The sequence below is a fragment of the Brassica napus genome, chromosome C3 (genome assembly GCF_020379485.1).
Source record: "Brassica napus cultivar Da-Ae chromosome C3, Da-Ae, whole genome shotgun sequence".
NCBI classification, from domain to species: domain Eukaryota; kingdom Viridiplantae; phylum Streptophyta; class Magnoliopsida; order Brassicales; family Brassicaceae; genus Brassica; species Brassica napus.
In genome coordinates, this window is record NC_063446.1 from 15,203,766 (window position 1) to 15,221,703 (window position 17,938).

Consider the following 17,938-nt stretch of genomic DNA (forward strand, 5'->3'; position numbering starts at 1 on the left):
TTTGACCTCAAAAACTACCAACGTGAAATAGAGATCTTATTCCACTAATCCGTTTTATACCAAAAATATTAACTCTTATATAAATTCTTTGATTAATCAAGAGAAGTTTGGACTTTAACTTTAAATTTTCCATAAATTGAGAACATAGATGGTGTAAAACATTATTTTCACTGGAATTGAACTAAAAGTACAACATGATCAATCCATGTGCTAACCCATGCGTTTAACCACTAAATTGCATAACTGCTATATAGTTATGAGGTTAGTTTATGTGTTAGTACCAAAAAAAGATTAGTTTATGTTTTGGTACATATAGTTGTAATAAAATTTAATATGAATTTGCTCTAACAATGTTGTATATGTTACGAAAGACAAAAGAAAAGATGAGCCGCTTTCGTTGAAAATATAAAAAGACGTGGGGCCCGTTGCACTATTTGCACAGTAAATTTCCTTCTATATATACGAACGTTTGCGTTCGTTTGTAAACACACCATCCTTCTCCTTCAATAACACATCTTTTCTTCTTATCAGTATTATCTTCTTCGTACGGGTATAAAATTTTGCTTTATTTAAATTCTTGTGATATAATAAAATTCCAGTTCTTTTTATAACACGTTATCAGCACGATCACTCTGCGATTCGGTAAAATTTATTTGTATCATTTATACCCTGTTATAATGGTCGGTATACCGCCTCTACTATTATTTATATTATGTTATAATGGCCGGAATACCGCCTATATTATTTACTAATAATTTAATTTATTTATTGGTCGGCCGAGCCGCCTTATATTCTGTTTATTATTTATTGGTCGGCCGAGCCGCCTTATATCCTGTTTATTATTTATTGGTCGGCCGAGCCGCCTTATATTCTGTTTGTTATTAATTGGTCAGCCGAGCCGCCATATAATTTATTTATTACTCTGCATTGATCGGATGAGCCGTCGCATGATTTGTTGTCATAACATAAATATTTCATTGCCATAATTTTTACTTTTATGAAATTTTATAGATTTGATTGACTGTTTAATACGATATTTTCAGACTGATTTTTAGTGCACTCGATTTAACCCCAACGGTCACAAAGAAATTTTTTCAAAAATTTCCCCTTTCTCCAACGGTCATGAACAGTAATTTTTATCTATAAATACAACTCATTTTCACTCTATTTCATCATCCAAAACATTTCATCTTCTCTCAAAAAAAAAAAAAAAATTCAAATCGCTCTCCTCCGATTTTTCATTTCAAGAAAGATGATTCGCGCACTTTTGTTTTTATGTGCCATTTTTGTTTGTGTTTCTATTTATGGTTTATTCGTTGGAGAATTTACTCCGAGTGAATTTAAGATGAATATCGGTTTAATTTTCTTTACATCACTTCTCCTTATAATTGCTTGCATGATTAATGTAAACGGTTTTTAAATTATGAAGTTCTAATAAAATTATTATTTTGTGTTTTAGAAATACAAATGGCAAACATCGAGAAACTCCAGTTCCCGGCCCTGAAAATAACTGGCGAAAATTACGTCGGGTGGGTCACAAACGTGAAACCATATCTGGTGATGAAAAAGATAACCGAAACAATTGTAATCGGTAACAAATCACCACCCGAGCATATAGCCGAAGCGATAATCTTCCTGAAGAAGCATTTAGATGAAAATCTAACGCACGACTATGCAAACGTCGAGGACCCAGCTGAACTGTGGCAAACTTTAAAAGAAAGGTTCGATAACCAGAGACAAATCAACCTCCCTCACGCTCTAGAAGAGTGGAAAAATCTGAGGTTCCAAGATTTTCAAAAGGTTGAGGATTACAATTCCGCTGTCCTGAGGATAGTTGCACTCCTGAAGTATTGTGGTAATCCTGTCTCTGAGGCAGAAATGATGAATAAAACATATATCACTTTCCACAAACAGCTTCACTTCTTGCCCGAAATTTACAGAAAATGCGGGTACACGAGATTTTCTGAACTGATGGTTGCGCTCATGTTAGCTGAAAAGAACAATGAGCTCTTGATCAAAAACCACAATTCCCGACCTACGGGAGCCAAAGCATTCCCTGAAGTGAATGCTACGGCGATAGAAAATTCGGAAAGGAGAAACCAGGCCAATCGAGGTCATGGCCGCCGTTTCAACAACAAACGTGGAAAAACTTACAATCCCAAATGGAGGGGATCTAACAAGTGGGTTAGACCCGGGCAAGTTTCCAAGGGTAAAGAAACTCAAGAGGATACCACCCAGAAGCGTGAGACAGTGTGTTACAGATGTGGTTGTAAAGGACATTGGTCCCGTACCTGTCGTACTCCTTCACATCTCTGTAAGTTATATCAAGAGTCCACGAAAGGCAAAGCTAAAGAAGTGAACCTCACTGAAAACTTTGAAGGGACATCATACCTCGATGCCTCCGACTTCGCTAATGAGCTGGACTAGATTACTCCTGAAGAGAGCCGAAATGCTTATAATAAGACTATTGAATAGTTTTCAATATTGTCATGTATAATTATTACATTTCCTGTTAAACAAATAATGATGTTTTTAACGTCACCTTAATGTATAATTATTGTGTTTTTCCTTATATGAATGAATTTTATGTTTCCTTTTATATTTATGACAATTTCAGAAATGGATCAGAATGCTAATGGAGCAAAATCTAAGAAACGGATTCGTGAAATATGCATACCAGATAGTGGAACGACGCACACTATTCTGAGGCAAAAGAGATATTTCTCTGATATAAAACCGACAAGAATTGTCGTCAATACAATATCAGGTCCTGCAGACGTGATTGAAGGAACTGGTAAAGCAAACTTTACTTTACCGAATGGAACAAAATTTTCCATAAATAATGCTCTATATTCTCCAAGTTCTAAAAGGAATTTGTTGAGTTTTAAAGACATATATCTTCACGGATATGATACTCAGTCTGCAACTGAGGATGGAAAGAAATACATGTATGTAACTTCTGAGAAATGTGGCAGAAAACACATATTGGAAAAGTTTCCAGAGCTTCCTTCGGGGTTACATCATACTTATATCGATGAGATCGAATCAAATCTTGTAGTAGAACGGAACCCAGAAGAGTTCACGTTATGGCATGATCGCCTTGGCCACCCAGGAACTACAATGATGCGTAAAATCATAGAAAGTTCACATGGTCATCCACTGAAAATCCAGGAGATTTCTCAAGGGAATAAAATGACATGTGTTGCATGTTCTCTAGGAAAATTGATCGTAAGGCCATCGCCAACCAAAATCGATAAAGAATCACCAAAGTTCCTTGAAAGAATTCAAGGCGATATATGTGGACCTATACACCCACCTTGTGGACCATTCCACTATTTTATGGTATTAATTGACGCATCCAGTAGATGGTCACACGTTTGTCTATTATCATCTCGAAATGTGGCATTTACGAGATTTCTAACTCAGATGATCAAACTGCGAGCGCAGTTTCCTGATTATACTATTAAAGAGTTAGACTAGACAACGCTGGTGAATTCACATCCCAAGCATTCAATGACTATTGTATGGTAATGGGAATTGAAGTTGAACATTCGGTTGCTCATGTTCATACGCAAAATGGTTTGGCTGAATCTTTAATCAAGCGTCTGCAATTGATTGCAAGACCATTGATCATGAGATCAAAACTTCCAACCTCTGTATGGGGACATGCCATTTTGCATGCAGAAGCACTCATTCGGATCAGACCGAGTGCATACCATAAGTATTCCCCACTACAGTTAGCGTTTGGTCGAGAACCAAACATTTCCCACTTTAGAATATTTGGTTGTGCGGTATATGTGCCTGTAGCACCACCACAACGTACAAAGATGGGACCACAAAGAAGATTGGGAATATATGTTGGTTTTGATTCCCCATCAATTATTAGATACCTAGAACCACAGACTGGTGACGTCTTTACAGCACGTTTTGCTGATTGTCATTTTGACGAAAATGTATTCCCAGTTATAGGGGGAGAAAACAAAAATGTTGGAAGTGATATAAAATGGAGTGTACCATCATTGTTATATCTTGATCCTCCCACTAAAGAGTCAGAACTAGAAGTTCGACGAATTTTGCATTTACAGAGTATAGCTAACCAGCTACCTGATGCATTTGTCTATACCAAGACGGTAACTAAATCTCATATACCAGCTGCAAATGCTCCTGCTCGTATCAAAATGCCAAATGAACAAGAAAAAGAGGATGACACACGAGAGCCAAAAACACGCCTGAAGCGTGGTAGACCTGTTGGTTCTAAGGATAAGAATCCTAGGAAACAGAAGAAAGCTGAAATATATGATGCACCCAAAATAGCAGAAAATATTTTGGAAGAAATAAATGATAAAGATTCTGATGAATCAGAGCATCATCAATCAGAGCATCATGAATCGAAAGATAATCATGAGATTTCTATTAATTACATCCATAATAAAAGGATATGGAATAGAAATGAACAAAATGACCTTGATGATGCTTTCTCATATATTGTGTCAAGTGAAATAAATGAAGAAATCGATGATCCAGAACCAAAATCTGTCTATGAATGTCAAAAGAGACATGATTGGGAACAATGGAAAAATGCAATACAAGCTGAACTTGATTCGCTTAATAAACGAAAAGTATTTGGATCTATTGTGCTCACACCTGCAGATGTGAGACCAGTTGGGTACAAATGGGTTTTCGTTCGAAAGCGAAATGAGAAAAATGAGATTACGAGATACAAAGCTCGTCTAGTGGCTCAAGTTTTTCTCAAAGACCTGGAATCGATTATGAAGAAACGTATTCTCCAGTTATGGATGCCATCACATTTAGATTCCTGATGAGTCTAGCAGCTGATAAAAATCTAGAGATGCGTCTCATGGATGTTGTTACAGCTTATCTATATGGATCATTAGATATTGATATCTACATGAAAGTTCCTGATGGATTTAAAATGCCAGAAGCATTAAGTTCCAAACCTAAAGAGTTATGTGCAATAAAATTGCAAAGATCATTATATGGGTTAAAGCAATCTGGACGTATGTGGTATAATCGTCTCAGTGATCATTTAACAAAAGAAGGATATGTGAATGATCCTATATGCCCATGTGTTTTCATCAAGAAAACAATATCCGGATTTGTAATAATCGCGGTATATGTTGATGATCTTAACATTATCGGAACTCAAAAGGAAATACAAAAGGCATCAGACTATCTCAAAGGAGAATTTGAGATGAAAGATCTTGGACAGACACAATATTGTCTTGGCCTACAAATAGAACATTCACAAAATGGTATATTTGTGTATCAATCCACATACACTAAAAGAGTGTTGAAACGATTTAACATGGATAAATCAACTCCTCTTAGCACCCCGATGGTCGTTAGGTCACTTAATATTGAAAGTGATCCATTTCGACCACCTGAGGAGAAAGAAGAGATACTTGGTCCGGAAGTACCATATCTAAGTGCAATTGGAGCGCTGATGTACCTTGCAAATTGTACACGGCCTGATATATCATTTGCTGTGAATCTTTTGGCAAGATTCAGCTCATCTCCAACTCGAAGACATTGGAATGGGATTAAACATGTTTTTCGTTACCTCCAAGGGACCATTGATTTAGGCTTGTTTTATCCTAAAAGTTCAAAAGGTCAAATGGTTGGTTTTGCAGATGCAGGATATCTTTCAGATCCACACAAAGCCCGATCGCAAACAGGATACGTTTTTACGATCGGAGGCACTGCTATATCTTGGCGTTCTCAGAAACAAACGCTTGTGGCTACTTCTTCAAATCATGCTGAGATCATTGCACTCCATGAAGCAAGTAGAGAATGTGTTTGGCTGAGATCAATGAGCCGACACATCTGTTCAAGCAGCGGGATTGACGAAAATACGGAGCCAACTATTCTATATGAAGATAATGCAGCATGTGTTGCTCAAACAAAGGACGGATATATTAAAAGCGATAGAACGAAGCATATTCATCCAAAGTTCTTCTCATACACTCAAGAGCTCGTGAAGAAGAAAGAGATTGAAGTAAGATATGTCCAATCATGCGACAATGCAGCTGACCTCTTCACAAAATCACTTCCGACTTCGGTATTCAGAAAACACATCCACAACATTGGAATGCGTCATCAGAAGGATCTATGACTGCTCATTCGAGGGGGAGCTTACGTAGTTGTACTCTTTTTACCTTACTATGGTTTTTCCCATAGAGTTTTCCTAGAAAGGTTTTTAACGAGGCAACAAAGACGTTAAGCGAGAGCGGATAGTGACACCGGCCCCCAAGGGGGAGTGTTACGAAAGACAAAAGAAAAGATGAGCCGCTTTCGTTGAAAATATAAAAAGATGTGGGGCCCGCTGTACTATTTGCACAGTAAATTTCCTTCTATATATACGAACGTTTGCGTTCGTTTGTAAACACACCATCATTCTCCTTCAATAACACATCTTTTCTTCTTATCAGTATTATCTTCTTCGTACGGGTATAAAATTTTGCTTTATTTAAAATCCTGCGATATAATAAAATTTCAGTTTTTTTTATAACAGTATACTATATTAAACAATAATTTGGGGAAAGTCGGCAAGAAAAAAGTGTATAAAAGGAAAACCGAAAATGTATAACGTAGAAGAAAGAGATTGGAGAGTTGTACGAGGAAATATTGATAAGACAAGTTGGTCGAGATATGCATTGAATCGATGGGAACGCGCCACTGAACATTGACATGTGCTGTTCCATCCACATTATATTTATATACCCTTTGAAATTCATTAGATAATTATTTTGACGCCGACATTTTTTTTGTTCAGTAATTCTCTACGTATACCATCAAGATAGCCTTAAATCTTCGTAGAGAAATAGAATTAATCATTTAAAAAACCCCAAGTATGTGTTGAAACTGTGGGCATGCCATATAGGTCCACAACCACTAGACTTGTATTCCAAAGGAAGGGTTTGCGATGTTCAAGGCAATCATGCATGGGTTGCCATCTCTATATAGCTTTCCCTTTCCACCATTTATTTTATTTATAATTTCTTATAAATGAATATAATAGTACTAACAGAATCCACTAAACTTTTTGTAAGAAAGCTCTCCTGTTTTTTTCACCCTAAAAATATGTACATATCTTTCTCGGTTTTGTCTACAAATAAAAATCTTTTTGATCTGGTTAAGAGATTGTGCTCTCTGTACACAACTACGTAAAAACGATTTTTATATAAATCCGAACTGCATTATATTATATTCAAATGCATGATTGTATCATATATACATCCTCAACTGACAAACTGACAATGCGACTGATGATCTTTAATAAGACTCCTACAGTCCTACCGAATGTTTGCTATTATATTGTAAGTTTTCAGCAGATTAGCAATCCTGAAATTCTTTTGACGAAAGTCGATGTGAAATTGATCATTGGTTTGCTAAAACAAATTATCATATGCATATTTTTCACTACAAGCTTAATATATTACAAAAATTTCATATAATAACCGCAAACAGGTGTGATCGATTTAAATCGTTAGATATCAAAATTTCTATTTACATATGTTATATCTATATAGAGATATGTTATATCAAAATTAACCATACAAGTGTGGTCGAGTCGTACATCCGGCTCGGAAATGTACTAAATATTTTTGGTTCGAAACCTAACATCTCAAATTTATCGCCTGCCAATAAAAATATTTAATTCTCATTACGAGTAATTGGATATATCTGGCGCCAATAGACAAATTCTTAGGAAATTAGTCGGTTAGATTTCGGCTTGCCAAATACCCTCAAAATATTAAAAAAATGGTAGCAATGGCAGCGATCCTAACAATCGGATCAAGTACATATCCGCAATAGAAGTTGAATATCCTTCAGTGTCGGAAAGATATCCCTATGATATTCTTATCTCTTAATATATAGTTCATAAGATTTTAAATCTGCATGCATCATCTCCTTATTGTGGTAAAGTTTTTATTTATTTATAACTCATAGAGTTCACTAGAACAATGATCGATGTCATTTAGTTAGGTCTTGTTGCTATATATGTTATTCGTTGAATTTTGGATGAGTATTTGTATATTGTTAATCTGTGAATTGGTTAATATACCCCAATATCATGTCCCTCATTAATAACGCAACCAAATATGTCATTTACAATGCAGAAATGCTCAAAAATGTTACTATTAACTTTAAGTTCGCATTGCTTTATTTACTACTCCCTCCGTTTTTTTTAATATAAGTCGTTTTATAATTGTACACGTAATTAAAAAATCATTAATTTTTTATATTTTCTAAACAAAAACATCATTAATTATTTACCTAACCACAAATCAACCAATAATATAATAGAAAATATAATATCATTGGTCATATAACATTAAGTGTTAATAAATTTTACATAGAAAACCGAAAACGTCATATAATTTAGAACATAAAAATTCCTCTAAAACGACTTATATAAAAAAACGGAGGGAATACTAAATTCTGCAAAAACAAAAATATTTGTAAGAAGGATATGGGCAGAAAAACTAGAAAATGGTAACGATTTAAGAGCTTAAAACCCAAAGAAAAATAAACACTGGACCAACTGTCCCATTAAGAACACGATGATTTGATATATGAATATATCCACTACATGAAATGCCGATGAGAAGGATAACATTATGGGTCCTAATTGGTCGATAAACATAGACAACATTATTATTATTATTAGGTGGAAAATATAACTATAAATCTATATATACAGATTCTTTGAGTGCATATATATTTGTCAAATTAAATTTGCAATTTCATTTAAATTCACCTCTAATGCAATTATGCAAATGAATTCGAATCTTAAGTTTGTACGTTTTTTCCGTCCAAAGTTTCACTACATTACCACCCTGAGTGATAATAGGATTAATGTAAAGTATTTATCGTCGAACACAGATTAGTAGTTATCCATATTTAATTATTTGTTTCCAGCATTTTTAGTGGCTAATTGCTGCTGTTATCAGATCGTCAATCAAGCCATAAATAACGCACGAACATTTCAATAAGTCTGTGGTTAACATTCCATATACCAGCCATTAATTTGATTAAATCTTATAGATAACAGCAAACTAATAAAACCTACAACTCGTAAAGCGAGAACCACGACTGTGTTTTTTGGTCAACTAAAAAACAATGTTAAAAGTTTTCGATTTGTGTAACTAAAACACAATTGAATATTCCCAAAAAAAATATAAAGAGACTGAAACCTCCATGTCAGACAGATGCTTTCCACAAATAAATTCCAGCTTACGTCATCTTCTACTTTAAGGAAGAGAGATAAAGTGTCTAGGGGAGAAGAACCAGCTATGACTGTAGAGAGAGAGAGAAGCAAAGTATTCTAAAATTACAGGCGTTCCAGAATCAGCAACTTGCTTATCACACTGTCACCCCAAAAAGAGAAGACAAAATTAAATTTTAAAAGCTGAGTCCTATTTAAACATTATTATTGCTTAAAAAAATATCTGTAAATTCACTGAACCTTCCTCTCTTTCCTGTTTCTTCTCTGATTCTACAGTCCAACACCAACTATTTATTTATTTTTATTTGCTACTTGTGTTCTTCATTTTTATATCCTTTACCAGTTTCTCATAATCAAACCACACCCACTTTACAAATAAAGGTTTCTCTAACCTTTAAGCTTAAGCCCAGTTTTAAGTTTCTAGCGTTAAACCTTCATCATCTTCTTCTTCTTCGCTGAAGTAATCTGGCTAGTTCCACCATTGGAGTTCTTCAAGAAAGCTACATTGTAAACATTTTAGATGCATGATTCGTGAAATCCCCAGTCTACAAAACGACAACGTAAGCATTCAAGACCATACTTCGAGCAACATCAAGAACAGAAACACCATGGACATGAGAAGAGATAACCGACAAGACATGACCTTTCGGGGACCAACTCAAGATCAGATGATGAGTAAGCAAGAATATTTACAGACATTGTCGTCTCAGAACAGTACGAGGAGGCTAATAACTAAATCGAGTTACTTCAGTTTGGAGTCAATGGTTGTCCTTGTTGGTCTCACAGCATCGCTCTTGTTCCTTCCGTTGATTCTTCCACCGTTGCCTCCTCCTCCCTTCATGCTGCTTCTGGTTCCTATTGGGATTATGGTTTTGCTTATGGTTCTTGCTTTAATGCCTTCCTCTAATGCCAAACATGTAACAGGCACTTACATGTAACACGCTCAAAAAGTTTTGTTGTTGTGTGTATTGTTAAGAGATTTTGTGTACTTATTTCATTTGCCAAAACTTGTTATCTGATGCAGTATTACTTTATGGTTTCATGATTCTTTCTAAAAAACATTCAACGATCTCATAGGAGACTAAAAGTCAGAGACAGAAAGCAAGACTATCGTTATTCTTTCTATATACATTCAATGATCATAGGGAGCATTTGGATATCAAAGAACTATGCTCTTGAGGTTGCTGAGATACCTACTACTTGTTTCAACTTGAAGCTGAAAAGTAAAATATAAAAGTTTCAACAAATATAGAGCCACACTATATATAATCCTGACCATGTGTAAATAAATAGCGAGTCCTTTGATATGTTTGTTTCACGGCTCATGATACCATCTTGAATGTTAATGACAGGTATGTCGTCTATTGTTCTTATTCACACAACGTTGCTCATAGCATTTGTGTCGACAGAAGCAGAGACTGATGACCCTTAAACCAAGCTGTGAAGCCTGGAATCGACCTTCTCGGTCCATTCTTGATGAGCTGTTCTTCGACATCTATGATAGATACGAGCCTGTCAACGAACCCACTTTGGACAACTGCTTCATATCAAATATTTGTGAACCATCTTGAAGTTGGTGGTTTCTAATAGTAACCCCCTTTTTTTTTCCTGTCCTAAACACACTTTGATACAACTGAGGTTGATGTGTTGAACATGTATAAATTAATCAAGGGAAAGGAAATGTTCCAGGTTCACAAATATTTGGGTTTTCTATTTGGACTTGGCTTATATAATAATGTTCTTGCAGTTGAACAATCCTAGTCCCAGTCGTTCATCTCGTTGCATAGTCCTTAACCGAGCTAAGTAATTCAATCAAACGCTTAGAAAACCAAACTGGTCACCTGTCAGGGAACATGCCAGTTCAAGAACTATCTAACACTTTACTGAGAAGAAGAACATTATGTTGAAACAAAACCCCCAAACTTGGCAAAAAGAGCAAACTAATCAAAGCCTAATCTCCGAAAAAGATCACATTGGTCTCTCTAATATGAGGAAGAAAAAAAAAGAAAACTGAGATTCAACCAAAAATTTATGAAATGGGGAAAGATAAAGAAGGAAGCTATATCATCATAATCAATTCATCCTCCTGACAAGCTCGTTGATGAAATTCTCCCTGTTTCCGGCATCACCACCTTCAACATAGTGGTTCCTCTTCTTCTTAAGTCCACCGAGTGGTGCCTTCAACTGGAACGGCCAAAGGAAGTTGTTGGCTTCTTTGAAGTGAGGTCCAACGGTCATGATCTCGTGGATCAGATCCTCCACGATACTGCTCAGCTCTCTTGAAGATAAGCTTGCGGGTCTCAACGCTCTTCTGCTTAGCAGCTTCAGCTTCCTGTTACTTGGCCAATGCCCATTCCTCTTCCCTCTTGATCTTCTTTAGCACACTTGGTTCGAAAAAGCGAGAGTTTTTGTCGCCATGGCGCTAAGGCGCCCAAGGCGATGCCCTCAACGCTTAGGGACACCCTTGCCAGACGAGGTACATAGATCCCTAGCTTTTCTCGCTTTTTCCTCGCTTTTGCAATATCCATAGAGCGCTAAAAGCGGCGTTTAGTTGTGCCTACACAAAAAAAAGAAGATTTGCTTAAAAATGTACACTTAACAAAACGGTTTAGTCAGAATATTTAGTATATCTAAAAGTATATACTCTTCCCACGTATTAGGAGTGTAGAGGAGGGTATCCACAACCCCACTAATGATGAAGATGATGCTTTCGTCCATGATGATGAGGACCTGACTTGGACTTTGGTGAGTGAAGCAGCCGGAGCTGAAGAACCAAGCTATGGTACTAGAGGAGCGAAGACTCCTCATTCAGCTAAGAACAACAAAGGGAAAGGAATAGCTACTTCTTCAACTCAGAGCAAGCGCTATGGTACATCAGCCCCTCATTTGGAATTGGTTGATGAAGATGATGACGTTGAAGAGGAGTTAGGAAAGGAAGATGGTAGCTTCTGGAAGGATTTGGAATTGGAGTATGAGGAGAGTGGTTCTGAATCTGAGTAGAAATTCTACTCGGATTGGTGTTTTTATTTGCTTTTGATTTGGTGTTTTATTTGCTTTTGAATTTGGTGTTTGCATTTGGTATTTTCAGTGTTTTGCTATTTGAACCTTTCTGTTTTATTATATGAAGTTGGTGTTTTTTATTTCTTACTTGTCTTTCTTAAGTTTTACGTAATATACTAATATATATATATATATATATATAAAAGTGGTTTTTTACCTTGTTCTGTTGCAGGTAGACAAAGCGCTCGCTTTGTACCGCCATGGCGCTAGGCGCTAAGCTCCCACCTCCTCGCTTCTTGTCGCCACCCGCAATTTCGAACCAAGTTAGCACAGACTCTGGAACCACCACCTTTGAATCAGCCATGTCTCCTACATTAATGTAGTTCCACAAAGTAAAGAAAAAATAAGCTCACCAATCAAAGCAATATACAAAAAAGGCACCGCCTTTAAGCAATGCAGTGATCTGAGAGATGAAACTGAACAGAGTTTTTAATCACGGAGAAACAGAGCAGGAGCATCTCCTGAAATGACTAATACCAAACAGTATGATACGAATGGTGTTGGCTGCAATGGAGATGCGAAGTTAGGGTGTACAAGGATGGTCGAAGATGATGAAAAGCTGATATCGAGAGAGTGAGATTGCGCGGCTCAGAAGGAAGAAGAAACACACAAAACGGGTTTAGGGTTTAATTCCTAACCCTCTTTTTTTTTTTCTGGGCCTGATATTAGGAGGTCTATTTTATCTCATTACATTATTTTGGTTAGGGGTGGTTGTTCAGGTACCCTTTCGGGTTCGGTTCGGACTATTCGGGTTTCGAATTTTCGGGTTTAAAGATTTCAGCCTCATTCAGATATTTCTAAATTTCGGTTCGAATCTTTGCGGGTTCGGTTCGGATTCGGATAACTCATTTAAATTATTTTTAAACTTTTAATATTCATTATATGCTTAAAATTTCTCAAAATCTATAAAACAAAATAATATGTTACATATAAATTTGTATAATATATGTCAAAATACCTAAAATTAATATATAAATTGGTTTGATTTGAATATTTGGATAGAAAATCAATAGATATTTCAAGTATTTTGGTGTTTTCAATATATTTTAGCTATTTTAGACATTTACTCTTGACTATTTATGTATATTTTCAAATATTTTAGACAACTTAAAAGAATCTTATATATTTTGGATGTTTTTAATATATATTAAATCTAAAATAAGCAATATATTTAGGTATATAAATCTATTTCGGTTACATTCGGGTACCCGAGATACTTCAGTTCGGGTCGGGTTCAGTTCCGGTTCTTTAGATACCAAAATTTTAAACCCGTTTGGATATTTAATCAATTTCGGTTCGGGTTCGGTACTACTTTTTCTGATCGGGTTCGGTTCGGTTCTTCGGATCCGGGTTTTTTGCCCAGCTCTAATTTGGGTGCTCGAAATGTCCTAAAATCATTCATAGTAACCTAGTTAGATTCGTAGTGTCGAAGTTCCACAATCGTATAAAATTAAGTAGTTATAAAGTTTTGCAATAAACCATTTATAATCTATTGATTAAGAATCCATTACTAATTTATATGATGTTACAAGATATCACGCCTAAGCAAAGTAGATCTATGCTATTTTGGGTTATAAGTATTGATGATATATATGTTATATAAGATATAAATTATTGTTTATATATACATGTGATGTTAATAAACAATATCGAAACATTTGTGTAGGTGTGGATATCGGTAGAGGCACAACATTTAGGGTGTTAAACCTCAGTTCGTTTTGTTCTTTGTTCCACTGCAAAATAACCAGGTATATTCGAAACTCTAACATCTAAATTTATTTTAGTATTGGCATAAGATTCTAGACATATAAATTCATATGATGATTTATAAATTGCTATAAACTGGTATGAATTTCTAAAGAGGTATCAATGCCTATTTGTTGAATACTGAAATTTGACCTAGTTTATAATTTGATATAGATAAATAATTCTAGTAATTTTATGGTTTGAAATCGATGTATTCGATATGAACCCTAATTTGATTATGGTATTGAACTATTGATCGATATCTAAAACCATATATATATATATGTGATTATTAGATAAAGATGTACGTATTAATTTATATGTTAAAGAACATTGATTTTAGGAAAATTCAATATCCCCTATATATTAAAAGATAAATATTTTTAAGTTGTAACTTAAGTTTTAGTGCTGAGGTGTCAACACCACATCTCTCCTCGCAACCCTTATTTGAATGGACCAACATTACTAGAGAAATCACATAAATGCTATAATGAAACACTAGTTTTTGACTCGCACAGTTTGTTCTTTATAATCATATGGTTTTAACTTTTGTAAATGAGATAAATATAATTTTTATACTTATTATGTTATAGATTCATATGTTATTCAGGTTTGACATTGGTGTGACTTTGTTCAATGTGATTAGATTTCATTTATAAACTACGAGATTGTGTTATCTTCTATGTGTGTTTTTTATTTAGTTTATTTTGTAAAATCAATAGTAAAGTATTAGAGGTATAAGTATACTTGTGGATTTTATTATATCTTATTATAAATATTTTGTTTAAAGTTGAATTTTTTTTTGAGTTTTTTAGAACAAAAATAGTATTAGACAAACAAAAATAATAATGAAGCCAAGTTTAAAAAAAAAAAACGTTCAATCATAAGAAAATATTTAATGTAAACAAAAACAGATTTTTAAAATATTTTTAGCAAACCTAATTTATGTCAATAAGTTGGACCATAAAATTATGAAAGAAAAGTGTAATGGACTTTACTCAATGATAGAAAACCATATATTTTTTTCCAAAAAAAAAATCTGAAATTCTTTTCACACTATAAACTTTTCTAATTCCATCAAAAGTTCTATATTTTTATATGTTTCTCTGCAGCCAACGGATGCCTTGCACTTGCTTTCTAAACAATCGAGAGAAAATAAGTTAATGTCTTCAGTCTAACAACTGCAGAAGATAGATCTATTGTTTTTTTTTTTTTTTTTTTTTTTTTGGTAACTCTGGTATCTGGGCAGCCACATTTCCAACTGTCCTTTCGTAAGGGGTCCAGCGCCCCAACAGAAGGGATGTTAAATCCGTTGTGGCTAAGGCTCGAACCCGGGTGGCGGACAGTACAGCTGTACCTCCTTTACCACCAAACTACGAGCGCTTGGTTGATAGATCTATTGTTAATTTCAGCATTTGGCATAAAGGTTAGAGTTTCTTGATTGAGGTTTAGTTGAGCTTTTACCGATTAGTTTCTTCTAATATACATTCTTTGTTTTTAATTTTTCAGAGACCAGCTAAGGTATGGAATACCAAAACCCTTCAATCGGATAGACAGAGCCCAAATTCAGTTTAAAAAAACAGGGAAAAACCCCTTGCAAGCCTTTGATCGGTAAAGGTGTGGTAAAAACTCTCCTTTGGTTTCTTTAGCAGAATGATTTTAACTCACTTTTATTTAGCTCAGGAACAGGATGGAATGGGTAACAAATTGGATTGACTGTAAAAGGTCTTAAACTCTTAATAAACGAGAAGCTAATAGACGATTTTTCATAAGAGAAGTCAGATTGACTTGATTGTCTCAGCTCTATTTAAGGGCTAGGTTTATAAATATTATTGTTCAGAGCATATAGGATATTGATTGTTTCAGCTCTCTTTAAATGCTAGATTTATAAATATTATTGTTCAGAGGATATAAGATATTTGAAATCTTTATTACTTTTCAGGCATGAAGTATTAGTAATATAGACCAACTACTCTGTGCGGAGAAAGATAGACCAACAACAATGGATCTTGTTACATAATATAAATAGTGATTGTGAATCGGGCCAAAGGTGTAATAAGCCCCAAAAAATATTCGGTGAATATATGGTGTAACGAACGGATAGCTCACGAGTATAGCAGGGAAATAATGGTTTAGAGAAAGCGTAAAATTACTGTGTTTTAATTAGTGGCATAGGAATGTAATTATTGAAGAAAATTTAGGGTCAAAATTTATTTGTACTCATGTTTTAATATATTAGATTACATTATATTTATAAGGCAACATTTATGTAATTATTATGGGTCATTGACCTCCGACATACGTTTTGTAATTAACTCATTCTAACAGACTTTTTAAATAATCAATTTCAAGTTTTCAAATCGGTTCTACACGTATAGAAACAGCTTTGTGATTAACAGAAACTGTCACTCACGAAACTGCACAAGTAACACTGAAACTATGTGTTATCCTAACCATTTTTTCTTTTGTATAGACTTTATGTGCTGAGGTAAGGTTCTAAACTTTACTCAATGAACATATGATGACACAAGTAGCACTCTGTTTAACTGTCATCTCACCTGTTTGTTTTAATCATTCATTACAGATTCAAATCAAGGGATATATGATGGATCATACATTTTTTGTTTCTGTAGTTTCATGCATTACAAAAGTGATGTATGATGGAAAATGTCATTAACGGTTATCGTTAAATGGTTATTAGCTGAGTTTATTGTGTCGTCGGTTTATCAATTCAATCCAGATGTATGGTTTTCCATATAAACTTTGGAATTTTTACTTCTCATACAGAATAAAATATAAATGTAATTTTAATATAGTTCAATCGTTAATGACCTTAAAATGGGAATGAAGTGTTATTCAAGTTTTTAAATATGAAGAATATAAACTGAACATAATATTTAGATATTTTCTATATTCGGTAAATATATTTAATTTGCTTGCAAATTTATGAGTTGCTTAACATAGTTATTGTGCATAACATAGTTATTGTGCATATTGCCCGATTCTCCTTTCCGATATTTGCAAGTAGTTAGTTTTCTTTTGACTTTTAGAGCAAGTTTAGTTCTTTTTCACGCAAAATATATAGAAAATAGAGTTAATTGGCTCTTATACACATAATTAGACTCTTAATTAGCTTTCTGTACACGATTTGATGTTAATATTTTCGTTCCGAATTTAACCCTGCTGCCAGCCCAACTTGATTAGAACTGTGTCAGTGTTGGCAGCATAGGTTCTAGGTTCTAGATATTTTTTTTCATATCATAGATTCTATCTCTCTCTTTTTTTTCTTCTTCTCTCTTCTCTTTTTTTCTTATTTATTTTCTAGCTTTTTATTTTCTCTTTTTCTCTCTTTTCCCTTGTCTTATTCATTTTTAAACTGGTTTGGGAGAGAAAGATTCGAAGAAGACAAGTGATTGTTTCAGTCATAAGAAAAAATCTCATGATTATCGGGTGAAAACTAATCAATTTTTTTTTTAATTTGTTTGTTTGGTTGCTTTGAATGAATCTATACAAGATTCAATTTTTTCCTTTGGGTTTCTAGTTTTTTTGGCTTCACATGAGTGTAATATCTCTGAAAATTCCCAATATGTTTGTTATTTAGTAGTTCCAAATATGCTCGATTCTAGGTATTAAGCCAAAGAAAAAAAAATATTTTGCTGTTATGGTTTTCATGAAAGATAAATTAGGAGTTTACCATTTCAGACAATTAAGAGTTACCGCTTACACAAATTTATCTAGACAGCAAAAGTATGAGGTAGGTAAAATGTGTAAAAATATTTATTATTAATTGATACATAATTTATTACCTGATAAATATTTTGATAAAAGTTTTTTCAATTTATACATTTGTTTCACATATGGCTTGTTTGGTGATAAATTAGG

At 34.3% G+C, this 17,938-nt stretch overlaps 3 protein-coding genes and 1 long non-coding RNA gene across 4 annotated transcripts; 3 read left to right on the forward strand and 1 right to left on the reverse strand.

Moving 5' to 3' along the window:
* Positions 1-478: 478 nt before the first annotated feature.
* On the forward strand, positions 479-2,640 carry LOC111208797. Its single transcript, XM_048752689.1, has 2 exons — positions 479-550; positions 1,460-2,640. The coding sequence occupies exon 2, from the start codon at positions 1,468-1,470 to the stop codon at positions 2,425-2,427; it is 960 nt and encodes a 319-aa protein (XP_048608646.1). The 5' UTR covers positions 479-550; positions 1,460-1,467; the 3' UTR covers positions 2,428-2,640.
* A 6,903-nt stretch (positions 2,641-9,543) lies between these two features.
* LOC125584336 (ARGOS-like protein) lies at positions 9,544-10,290 on the forward strand. Its single transcript, XM_048752690.1, has one exon. It carries the CDS (start codon positions 9,775-9,777, stop codon positions 10,186-10,188), a length of 414 nt encoding a protein of 137 aa, XP_048608647.1. The 5' UTR covers positions 9,544-9,774; the 3' UTR covers positions 10,189-10,290.
* An 883-nt stretch (positions 10,291-11,173) lies between these two features.
* Positions 11,174-11,626, reverse strand: LOC125584337 (60S ribosomal protein L7-3-like; the record flags this gene model as incomplete). The annotated part of the gene is made up of 1 exon (XM_048752691.1): positions 11,174-11,626. A coding segment is annotated over one exon (303 nt), but the record flags the coding sequence as incomplete, so codon positions are not given.
* A 3,819-nt stretch (positions 11,627-15,445) lies between these two features.
* Positions 15,446-15,992, forward strand: LOC125584338. The gene is made up of 2 exons (XR_007321299.1): positions 15,446-15,482; positions 15,566-15,992. It is a non-coding gene; the product is annotated as an uncharacterized LOC125584338 (long non-coding RNA).
* The last annotated feature ends 1,946 nt before the right edge of the window (positions 15,993-17,938 follow it).

Excerpts from the sequence above, each read along its gene's own strand:
- LOC125584336 (XM_048752690.1), top strand. The coding sequence starts at position 9,775 with ATGATTCGTGAAATCCCCAGTCTACAAAACGACAACGTAAGCATTCAA.
- LOC111208797 (XM_048752689.1), top strand. The coding sequence starts at position 1,468 with ATGGCAAACATCGAGAAACTCCAGTTCCCGGCCCTGAAAATAACTGGC.